This window comes from Rousettus aegyptiacus, unplaced genomic scaffold (genome assembly GCF_014176215.1).
Source record: "Rousettus aegyptiacus isolate mRouAeg1 unplaced genomic scaffold, mRouAeg1.p scaffold_m13_p_17, whole genome shotgun sequence".
In the NCBI taxonomy this organism is placed as follows: Eukaryota; Metazoa; Chordata; class Mammalia; order Chiroptera; family Pteropodidae; genus Rousettus; species Rousettus aegyptiacus.
Genome location: NW_023416292.1, coordinates 33333295 through 33346073, shown reverse-complemented (window position 1 = coordinate 33346073; position 12779 = coordinate 33333295). Strand labels below are relative to the sequence as shown.

The 12779-nt window shown below is 32.9% G+C and overlaps 1 protein-coding gene and 1 pseudogene across 5 annotated transcripts in view; both read right to left on the bottom strand.

The window, feature by feature from the left end:
* The window catches only part of ST7L (suppression of tumorigenicity 7 like), a 207135-nt gene that overhangs the window by 151886 nt on the left and 42470 nt on the right, over positions 1–12779 (bottom strand). For 4 of the 5 annotated variants that reach the window (XM_036235249.1, XM_016124312.2, XM_036235250.1 and 1 more), the window contains 2 exons: positions 6632–6782; positions 2893–2985 (listed from right to left, as the gene is read on the bottom strand). In XM_036235249.1, coding sequence (XP_036091142.1) covers positions 2893–2985; positions 6632–6782 — 244 coding nt within the window. The remainder of the gene's footprint in view (positions 1–2892; positions 2986–6631; positions 6783–12779) is intronic. The other variant, XM_016124315.2, reaches the window with a different exon arrangement.
* LOC118613000 lies at positions 10192–10310 on the bottom strand (annotated as a pseudogene).

The following is a 12779-nucleotide window of genomic DNA, read 5'->3' as shown; positions in this document are numbered from 1 at the left end:
GTTCTTATAGCCTATGGCTCTAACAATACATAATAACCCTGGCTTTATTTATATTACTACATAAAGTTGGCCTTATAGCAGGCAACTTTTGTAACGATTTGGGGGACATTAACTTAGGTTAAATGTATTAGCCTAATATACTATACTCCTGAATATTGATGTTCCATAGTTAAAGATTTGTTCCTTTGCTTTAAATATCCTTGTTCTGTTAAAACGGAAAAACAAGAAAAATTTCTACTGCCACCTTCCTAGGAAAGAAAATAAACCTCTTCTCACTAATGACCATCAAATTGCCAAAATCAATGGACTCTTCTCAGCAATTACGTACCTTACTTAATATCTCAGATACGCCTTTGGGAATGTTTTCCTCCTTTTAGTTTCTAGGATATCTAGTTCTGGTTCTTGTCCTGTCTCTCTGGCCACTCCTTTACAGGATCTTCCAGACTCCTTATCAGCAACCCATTCCTTAGATATTTTTGTGCCCCCGTGGTTCCACTTTTAGTTTACTTCTCACTCTATTAAGTTTCCCTTAGTGATCTCATTCAGGCCTAGAAAATGGTGACTATGTAATAAAATATTTAATTTTAAATTAACAATGTATATGTGTGTTTATGGGTGAGATGTAATATATGTAACATACTCAAAGCTCAAATTTATTTACTTCCCCCACTACCTGCTCCTCCTGCGATATGATGAATTTACCATTCTTCAGGTCACCATAACCTTGGAGAGTGAGGCACTCCCCAGTCCAGCTTCCTCATAATCTATTCCATACATACAGCACTTAACACATTGTTTATCAGTCTTTCTATTAACCTATGAGCAGCTTAGGAGTTTGGAGAAGCGTAGAGAGGAAAAGGTACTAATATTTAATATTTCTGTCAAGTACTTAGAATGTACCTGGCGTGTTTGTTTATAAGAATAAATTAATAAACTTGACTAATTTGCATATTTCTTCAATATCAGTTTTTATGGTACACATTATAGAGATACATAGAGGAACAATATGGAGAATCCTGGCCTTCAAGTTTACAACCTAGAATGGGGAAAGGAGAGTTCAAAAAAAGCAGAGATAACTTACCTCAGAGGATGGAGGAAAATAAAGACTCTGGGAGAAAAATATCAGCATATTCAACTTCCACAATCTCTCTTAAATTTTTATCTATCTGAACTTTTCAGCTCATTAAGTTTGATGGTTATAAAACTGCAACTTTCCTTCCTATACTTCAGTTCTAAAGGCCCCAAATTGTAAAAACTGTGACACATGTAAGGAAACATGGTGCTAGTGTGTATAATATTCAGTATGCTTGCTTACTGGTTAAGTTATAAAAAGAAAAATTAAACAGAAAGTTACTAGTTCACAGAGGAAAACAGTGAGTGGATGATAGACAGTTGAGACAAAAAGTATAGACTATTCTCTTGAGAAGTTTGGCTTCCTGAAAGCAGGGACTAGAAGGAAACATTCTCAGCAATCATAATCCTATATATTTCTAGTTCTCCTCCTAATTCTTTGACTACATGTTTTTTAAAAAAAATAATGGGGAAATATAGTCCCTCAAATTACATTCTTCTTTGTAAAGATTGTTTCAGCTATGCTAGGTCCTTTACCTCGCCATATAAATTCTGAAATCAGCTTGTCAATTTTTGCAAAATCCCACCTAGGATTTTGATAGAGACTGTACTGAATCCATAGATCAATTTGGGAAGAATTGCTATATAAATAATATTGGGCCTTCCAATCCATAAACATGGAATTCTTCCCCATTTATTTAGATTTTCTTCAATTTCTCCCAGCAATATTTTATAGTTTTCAGTGTCTTGTACTTTTTAAAAATTTATTCATAAATTGTTTGTTCTCTTTGATGCTATTATTATTGAAACTGTATTCTAAATTTCATTCTTGGATTGTTCATTGCTAGTATATAAATATACAATTGAGTTTTGCATGTTGACATTATATTCTGCATCCTTACTGAACTTATTAGCTCTAATAGTATTTTTATGAATTTCTTACAATTTCCTACATATCATGTCATCTGTAAACAGACAGTTTTACTTCTTTCTTACAAATATCAATGTCTTTTATTTCTTTTTCCAGCTCGATTGTACTGACTAGGCCTTCCAATACATTGCTGAATAGGACTGGTGAGAGCAGCATCCTTGCCTTACTCCTGATCTTAGGAAGAAATCATTCAGTCTTTTACCATTAAGTATAAAGTCAGCTGTGGGGTTTCATAGATGCTCTTTATCAGGCTGAGGAAGTTCTCTTTTATTCCTGGTTTGTTCTGAATTTTTTATCATGAATGGGTGTTGGATTTGTGTCAAATGCTTTTTCTGCATCTATTTTCCTTTACTCTGTTAACATGGTACATCACCTTTTCAGATGTTAAAATAACCTTGCATTTGTGAGGTAAATCCCACTTGGTCATGGAGTATAATCCTTTTTATATGTTGCTGGATTCAGTTTGCTAATATTTGGTTGAGAATGTGTCTATAATCATGAGGGAAATTGTTCCATAGTTTTCTTGTAATGCCTCTGTCTGGCTCCGGTATCAGGGTTCTATTGGTCTTACAGAATGAGTTGGGAGTGTTCCTTCTTTCCTTATTTCTTAAAAGAATTTGTAAAGGACTAGGATTATTTCTTCCTTAAACTAAGATGACCGCTCTTATGATATCTTTAATTTTTGTGTCTTTCATTACACCTAGCACGGGGTTTTACCCTAAAATATTTGGGAGTGAATTGTTTTATACGACTACATCCAAGAAATGGCTAAAATAGTATTTAAACAGTATCCTGAATTTCAACCAAAAGCACCTTTAAAATGGAAAAATGCTATGAAAAACAATCTCATTACTATTTTTTAGTTTAGAAAAACTAGAACATTTACTTACTAGGTAATAGCTCTCTATCAGCAGTCTCTGTGCAGCTTGGATAAGGGTAAAATAGATGGCCTTTCTCTAATGGGTATGGAATCATTCTAAAAGCTGAGGGGAAAAAACACAAACATGGACATTCAATTCAGACTCCTTTTCATCCTATACCACAGATCAAAGCTATTTTTAGGACATATTTTTATAACATTTTCACATAGTATTTTATTTTATTTTTTAGAGATACATTTTAGACTAAATAAACTAGGTAAACAAAATAATAAATAAAAGAAAGAATAAGATGATTTAGAGAACAATGAATGGTTTGGCTGGAATAAAACTAAACAAAGTAGTAGATGGTAAGACTGGCCATGTCCTTCCTACCTTAGTCTCTTCATTACAAATATGACAGACTTTACTCTCTGGTTATGAATTCCACTTTCTATAGCAATCTTCATAAAACTGTAGCATATATAACAGTTGCGGCCATAACTACTGGCAACTCAAAAGAGTTCTCAATAGCTCCTAACTTCACATGTGAGATGTCACCAAAGTTTTCTATGAGCAGAGCTTACTTTAGATTAAGGACTATTCTTATGCTTTGGCCCAGTGGTCCCCAACATTTTTGGCACCAGGGACCAGTGCTCCTATGAGAATCTAATGCCTAATGATCTGAGGTAGAGCTGAAGCACTGATGCTAGTGCAGGGGATCAGCTGCAAATACAGATGAAGCTTTGCTCGTCTCCTGTTCAGCCCAGTTCCTAACAGGCCACGGACTGGTACTAGCCTGCGGTCTAGGGGTTGGGGACCTCTGCTTGGCCTGACTTAAGTCAGCTATCTGTTTTTATAAATAAAATTTTATTAGAATACAACCAAGCTTGTTCATTTACATATTATGTAAGGTTGCTTTCATGTTATAGGAGTTGGGTAGCTGTGACAGAGACTACGGCCCATGGAGACTAAATATATACCATCTGGTCCTTCATGGTAAAAGGTTACCCATCCCTGATCTAGATTATTACCAACTCTAGTAGACTTCTTAAAGAAGGAACTCTTATTGACCTACTTAACTAGTTAAGTATTCATCAACATTGTGAAAAGGCTTTTGCTTTTCCTTTAGTGCTTGTCTATATAAATTTTTACCAAAATACTGATTTTGAGAAAAAAACTGATGGTTGCTGGATGGGGGGGAGGGGGCGTTGAGGGGCTGGGTGAAAAGGTAAAGGGATTAAGGAGTACAAATGGGCAGTTACAAAATAGTCACAGGGATGTAAAGTACAGCATAGGGAATATAGCCACTAATATTGTAATAACTATGGATGCTGTCAGATGGGTACTAGACTTACCAGCGGATCACTTCATAAGTTACAGAAATTCCTAACCACTATGCTGTATACTAGAAACTAATATAATATTGAATGTCAACTGTAACTGAAAATTTTTTTAAAATATGAATTTTGTATGACCATAATAAAAAGTAGTGATTTGTCCAAAGTCATAGAGCAAATCAGGAGTAACATTAGGAAATCATGCGTTAAGATAATTATTCATGAAATGCAGTATAAATCATATACTTATTGAAAATCTCCTCTGTGCCAAGCAAACAGCTAGGCACTGAAGACACATACAAGATGAATAAGATAGAGTAGCTGGTTTTGAGGAGCTTATAGAGTACTGGGGGGGGAAAGCAAAAGAAACCTAATAACCCAGAGACATTCAGCTCCTCAGTTTCAGTTGCTCCAGTTTCCTTACTCTGTATATTGTCAGTGTCAAACTCAGTTTCTGACCCTGAGCAAATGGTTAAGGCAGGCAGAGGTTCCCAAATGTCCTTGGTTCAAGGACACATGGTCCCCTTTCCGTCTCAGTCATATTTTATGATGCTCCTAAGCTGAAAGAAATATCTAACAATTATACTTATTAAGTAGTGGATTCAAACAACTATAAATGTTTATGTTCTAACAGTTTAGCAGTGATTTGGAAAAAAATGCACATAAATTAAAAGGAAAAATAGTTATGTAATTTTATATAACCATCATTTCTTAGTAATGGGACATATGAGCCTGCTGGGTACTGCACAAATTCTCAAAAACATCGAAATCAGATTGGACAGAACCAACCTCATTTTATGTTTCACAGAGATTTTTGGGTGATACTTCTTTTAATCACAGCAACAAAAACCCGGCTCTGCAAAGCTATCACATGGAAAAGAATAGAGAGTCACCTAATTGTGAAATGATAAACTATTTAGAGTAATAGTTTGAATGGTGTCTGACAGGTGTTGATATTGCTGTATTTCCACTAAAATTTTAATACATCTGGTGCCACTCTTGTGAGTTTGCTGCAATACCCACAAGGTGCCTCAGTGCAAAATTTGGTAAGTGAGAGGGTTAACCAATTTTAGTGAATGAGCAGTGAATTTATTTTTGAATTTTTATTGATAGCAGAGGTGTATTTTTCAAGAGAACTATTATAAGAATTCAACTGATAAAATACTTTGATTAAGCGTCTTCATTTTCTTAGTGATTTAAAAAGTTACAAATAAGAGATCTAGTAGTTGAAAAACAGTCCAGTTCTCCAATGAAGATATACAAATGGCCAATTAGCACACAAAAAGATGTTCAACATCGCTAACATTAGGGAAATGCAAATAAAAACCACTGAGATACCACTTCACAGCCATTGTGATGGCTATAATCAGGAAAATAGAAAATAGTGTTGGTGAAGATACAAAGAAAGTGAAGCATTTGTGCATTGCTAGTGGAATATAAAATGGTACAACTGATGTAGAAAATAGTATGGCATGTCTTCAAAAAATTAAACATAGAATTATATGATCTAGCAATTCCCCTTCTGGGTATATACACAAAAGAACTGAAAGCAGAAATTTGAACAGGTATTTGTACACCCATGTTCATAGCAGCATTATTCACAATAGCCGAACAGTAGAAACAACTTGTTCATCATTGACAAATGAATGTATAAACAAAATCTGGTATATACACAGAGAATGGAATATTATTCAGTCTTAAAAAGGAATGAAATTCTAACATGTGCTATAACATTATGCTAAATGAAATAAGCCAGGTATAAAAAGACAAATGTATGATTCTGCTCTATGAGAAACCTAGACTAGTCAAACTCATAGAGACAGAAAGTAAAACAAACCATTACTAGAGTCTGGGGAAGACGGAAAAATGGAAAGTTATTGTTTAATGAACATAGAATTTCAGTTTGGGATGACGATAAAGTTATGGGGATGGATGTATATAATACTACTGAACTGTATATTTTAAAATAGTTAAAATGGTAATTTTTATGTTACATATACTTTACCACAATAAAAATTTATAAATAACATTGATATTAGTTGTGAGAAAAATAGTTTCGTTATACACATCTGAAACCAAAACAACAAAAATAACAGTCCAATTTAAAAAAGTATTAGAATAGCTCGACCACTAAAAAGATTATAAACCAAGATATGTATGTTTTCATTTTCTTTCCTTACAAATACGTAATTTAAATGGACACATGGCAGAATAGCACGACAGTTTCTCATTCTGCTTTTCCTAAATGTGGTACCAATATAAGTACATTAAGCATCTATTCTAGCAATAAACCAAATATAACACCACTGAGTTCACTTTGAAACTAATCAACAACAAATCCTTATGGAGACTCAATTCCATTTAAAAGGACTACCTGTGAACGCAATGAATAGTCAGAGAGATGAGTGTTACACGTGGAAAAAAATACTTACTGCCTTCCCAGGTACACTGCAACAGATTAAGAGCGCCTTCTATTCGCTTCCAGTGCTGAAGATGAAAGAAAGCATAGGCAATTGCTTCACTATCGCCCCGTTTCAGAATATGTTCTGGAGGTAAAATTAGGCTTTTCATCTCTAGTAAATACTAGAAAAATAACATATACACACATAGAGACACATCACACAAAAAAATTATGTTAAATTCAAAGGCCCACAAAAAGGTAGATTCAAATTTTATAAACTCGATTTTATTTAAAAAGCAAACTTTAACCTAAGTTGAAATAACATGAAGGTCCTACTGGCAACATGTGTATAAAATGCTTTAGAAGCAAATTCCAAAGATTGGAATATTTCTACAGGTAAAAATAAGTAGATAAACAGCTTATATGTGACCTTGCTAAATACAAAATGGAAACTCAAGCTGAGGAAATGTGAGAGCAAATATTAATTTTTCCAAAAAATAATTATGTATAAAATACAATTTTAAAACAACATTTCGTGGCAACATTCAATTCTTTTTTTCTTTTATTCCCATTTTACAGGTGAAAGATCTTAATTATGAAGAAGTTCAATTAAATTAATATGTACCAAGTACAAAGCACTATGCTTATCAGGAAATACCAAAACACACTCTATTTTTTGGAGCGTCCTACTATAATGAAAAAGACAGATTTCTTAAAACTGAATGTTTTATTAGAGGTATAAACAATGTATATGAGAATATGGATAGGAGGTATTAATTTTAGCTTTATTGAGATATAATTCATATACTTTAAAATTCACCCATTTAAAATATACAACTCATATATATGTGCAACTATCACCACAGTCAATTTTAGAATATTTTCACCACCTCAAAAGGAAACCCTGTACTCTTTAGTTATTACCCTCTACTCCACCATCTCCCTAAGCCCTGAGCAAACACTAATCTGCTTTCTGTCTCTATAGATTTGCCTATTCTGGATATTTTATACAAATAAAATCATGTAATACATGATCTTTTGTAAGTGGTTTCTTTCACTTAGCATAATTTTTTCGAGGTACATCTATCTATGTTGCACTATATATCAGTACTTCATTCCTTTTTTTGGCCAAATAATATTCCATTGTGTCGATATAACACATATGTTTATCCATTTATCATTTGATGGGTATTTGGCTGTTTTCACCTTTTTGGCTATTTTGAATAATGCTGCAAAAAAAACATTTGTGTACCAGTTTTTATGTAAATATGTTTTCATCGCTCTTGGGTATATATCTAGTTGTAAAATTGCTGGGTCATATGGTAATTTTTACATTTAGGAGGTATTAATTCTGATTTAGGGGCTAAAAATAAACCACTTGATGGAATTTGAAATTTGAGCTGATAAAGATGGACAGAATATGGATGAGCAGATTGGGGGTTGGGGTGGGTAGAAAAACAGGAGGATATATTCAAAGTATAGGACCTACTTGAAAAAAGGCACTGACTGAGCCAAGAGAGTATAGTGTAAGATTTATTTAAGGGATTAGTGAGTGTGCCTGTTAAAGAAGTTATAGACTATCAATTCTTATTCATATATAAAATTAAATTCTATCTTAAACTCTCGAAGAAAATACCTGCCTTAATATTATAATCCATAACAAAACCAGTACAATCACAGTTATAACACTAATCGAACGTACTAATTACACAAAGATGCTAAATTAACCACTTATATGTCATCTTTACTAATAAAATGGTCAATTTAAAACCAAATATTTAAAAATAATATTTAGTTAGTTAAACACTTGCAAAGACTTCCCCTACTGAAATAGGTCTGAAACGACCTCTTTGGTTCTAAATAATTTGATATTGAATGATGTGTCATAAGGTCCAAACCACATTAACTTCTGTTATAAAATGTAAAGAGAAACATTCCAGAGGTGTCTCAAAAGATATATTCTCATGTTTCAAATTCTAAATTCTTCAGGTTGTTACATAAACTAATGAGATAAACAGCAGAGTTGAATTTGTGAAAAACACTTTGTAAAACTGCTACAAGCAGGAAGAATCTTAAAAATAAAAAATTGTAATGGTTTCAAAATTCAAACCGTATGTTATTACTCAATATATATGTAGACATATTAATATATCAAAAATAAATTTTTCTTATGAAATATGCCTTTCCAACACTTATTGAGGTTAATGCCCATCTTTAATTACTCCTACTCCTACATCTTAATAAAGCTGAAATTAAAAAAAAAAAAAAAAGAATTACTCTTAGTCTTGATATATATTGCTTTCTCCTCAAAGTGTAAGAATGCAATCTGCTCATCAATTTACTTTAGCAGATGTCACAAGCTATGAGATTATTTACTAATCCAGTTTGGGGACTTAACATTTCCCATTCAGTTTCTTAAAGGAATGCAGCAGAGGTTGTGTCCTGGTCAAGCAAAGCCCATTTGCTGCCTGGTTGGGTTCTCTCCCCTTAGTGCCTTGGGCCTATATTCAGGAGGGTAATATTCTTTCTAATCCTCTCTAATCCTTGCCCATTTTTTTAAAACACAGTAAAAGATCACTCACACCAGGCGGCTGTGGGAAAATGGACTCAAACAGCTGACCCTTGACATGACTCCTTATGGTCTATCCAAGTACACGAAGAGCTTCTTCAGTAGGAAGCAAAGAAAATGCGGCAATCACAGTGAAATCTCCATCATAAGAAAGAGTATCTCATTTTCAAAAGAAAACTGTTTAACACTTAAACCAACTCCTTTCTATTAAAATTCTGTCTAATTTTACAGATAGAGGAGATAATATATTTTCGATGAGTTTTAGAACTCTGAAGCTTTAAACTAAACCCTATCTTGGTAGCCACTTAGCAAAGAGTAAACAAAGATATTCAGTTAACAATTATTCACTAAAATTTATAGAAAATGTCGACTTAATACTTTTTTGAACAGCAACTATACATCTATATTTTCACTGTTTAATAATCTAAGTGACAATTCAGATAGTAATTAAATACATATGGTATGCTTATTAGGAAATACTTCAGAAGTTGATATTAAAAAATCTTTGCTATTTAATCATTTTAAAAAATCTTCCTTATGCTTTTTTTATTATCATATCTTACCTACCAGCAAATGTCATTTCCAATTTGACTTTAAAGCAAATCAAATCTTATTTTTCAATTTCTAATAAAGCACTGAAATAAAATTTCATCCTCGAAAATAAAAAAAAAAATCAGTTTAAGGTATTTAAAGTAATTATAGGATTATTGCTTATTTTATCTTCCTACAAACTGCTACTAAGGAATTTCTGCTACCCAGCATAAGCTGTTAAGTTACCACACAATCGAAAACATATTCTTCGTATTCTACTATAGCACCTAACACTATACTACTCAAAGTAGGCACTAAAATACTTATTAATTGACTTGATCTGATTTATATAACTAAAATGTCTTCAAACTCATATTTCAGTTTTTACTAAGATATATATTTTTTAGGCAAGGCAACCCTTGGTTGACTGCACAGATTGCAAGGACTTTGTCATCTTACAATCCCTTATTTTTTTTAATTTTTACTTTTTACGCCTACAGCACCTGGTGTTCCTAGGTGGTCTCCCATCTAAGTACTAAACAGGCCCAACTCTGCTTAGCTTCTAAGATCAGATGGGATCGGGCTTGTTCAGGGCAGCATGGCCATAGACACTAAGAGATATTTTCTAACTCTCTGGGCAAAAAAAAAAAATCTGCTATCCAGACTACTTTTCTATGAAGAAAAATGTGAAAATTTAAAAACTGAAGGGTGGTTGGTTTAGGAATTTTTTGGCCTTTTTTCTTGCTTATAAAAGTATATGCTCAGTGTACAAAAAATGCAAACACTGCAGTTACATAGTAGAAAATAATATATTACAAGATTGAATAAAAGAATAAAGAAAACAAAGATAATCTGATTTATGTAATGTCTAATTTCTTTATGCATAATCGACTTTTTCTTAAAAATAGAATCAAGCTGTTATGCAACTCACTTTTTAATTTATGATACATCTCATACGTTTCTTCCTGTCTCTATATAAATCTAAAGCATTATTTTTTATTATTGTATAGTATTCCATTAAAAGCTGAGTTATTTTATAAATTCAGATTTAAGGTCATGCTGGAATTGTACTACCACCCTTAAAAGGTCAAAAATGATATCATTAAGCAAATCTCATAAAAATAGTAAAGTAAAAGTAAAATATAGAAAATTTATTTAAAATAGGAATATAAAATAGTAAAAAATTCATAAAAATAAGATGGCTTAAAAATTCCCAAATATAGGGTCTAAAATGTTATGTTTTAAAAAAAACTTACATAGGCCTTTCTAACAATGCAGATCTAAACTAAAGAAATGTCTATTTACCAAATATTTATTGAATGTCTATTATGTGCTAGGCAGAGTATCAGACATAAAATGAGAAAGACGAGAATTCTGCTTTTTAAAAAGCTCACAGGGAACTAAAGGAGATATATACAAAGAGACAAAAAAAAAGGTATGATTAAGGTATTGAAGGAACAGAGAGCCTTATCTCTGCTCAGGAAAAGTAGGAGACATCTCTATAAAGGAGGCAACACATGAGCAGTGTCTTTAAGAATGAGCAGAAACTTGCCAAGTAGAGAAGAGCGTGAGCATATACACAAAGGTAGGTAGAGAGATGCGATGAGAGATTACCAAATCCAGGAAGCAGTGATGCTGGAGATAAGGAGCAAGGCAGAAGTGGCAAGGAGTAAGGCTGGAAACAGATACTAGGCTCAGATTGTGAAGGGCTTCTATATAGGCAAAACTAAGGGACTGGTCCTTATCTTATAAGCCACAGGGAACAAAAAGAGCTCTTTAAGCAGAGTAACATTTGATTTTTAGGTAGCTAAGTCTGACAACAACCAAAATGGAGAGGGGCCAATGGCAGGGAGACCAGTGAGGAATTTGTTGGTAAACAAACTGTACATTTAGAGATGCATAGAAAATGTCCGGCAATATATAAGCCAAAAAGAAAAGAACGGTTACTTGAGAGAAGTAGAACTGGCAGAGAAAGAATGGAATATTTTACTTTCCAAACTTCCGAAGGGTCTGAATTTTTTTAAAAAGTACTTATCATCTTTATAATAACAATAATAATTTTAAGAACAAGTAGTGAAGGCACATAATGTTTGGTGACAGTGGGGATAAAGTAGATGGCTAGATCGGAAAGACATTTTAAGGTTATAATGCAAGTTGGGAATTTGGAAAGGGCAGAAGTAAAGGTTAATGAGGAGAAGATAATAAGGCCATATAATCAAAATATATAAGTAAGGAAGGACAGGCAAGTAGAAGAAGAGACTTAAAATAAAATTTAAAAATTCAGTATGAGACACATTAAAGTTGTCTGAAATACCTATTAAATGTCCAGATAAAAATCTCCATAACTAGAAAGAAATGCAAATCTATAGATAAGGAAGCCAAAGTTGAAAGATACAGATTTGCATATTAACAACAAAGACAATAAAGTTGAAGACATAAACCAAGGCTGGTACCTAGTATGCACTACATGGCCTTCTGTATTACCTCCAAATCTCCTTATTATTATATCTGGAATAAATCAGAAATTGCTTGGGAAAAATTCTACTAGTATTAAACTATGGACAATACATTCAAATAACTATTCAAACCTCTTGATTTTCACTAAAAATATAAAAAATTAAACCTACTTTAGAAGCTATAGTTAAAAAGGCATAATGATGTATGGTCCGATGGTTTCTTTTATAACTCTAAAACCATACCTATGCTTATACTCAAATTCACTTTAATTTTGAATTGCTTTGATCTTTATAATTTATCTTTAGATTACTTTGTTTCTATTACTTTGTAACTCTTACAGCAGCTTTTGACCAAAAGCAATATAATTCTGACCTGAAGTAATGATAATGCTTTATAATCTTCCTCTTAAAAGCAGAGGTTAAAGAAAAATCTCTCTGAAGGCATCTGAAATTAAGGTACTTTGCTCTTGATCAGTCATGCACACCAAGAACCAATTTATCTCTGCAATTAGTTTTCTCAGTGCACATTCTATGAGATTGGACAGGCAGGCCGAATGCAAAGAGTCCACATGAATGTGTATTGGGGAGGAGACTAAAGACGGTTCCCAGATAGAAAGTAAACA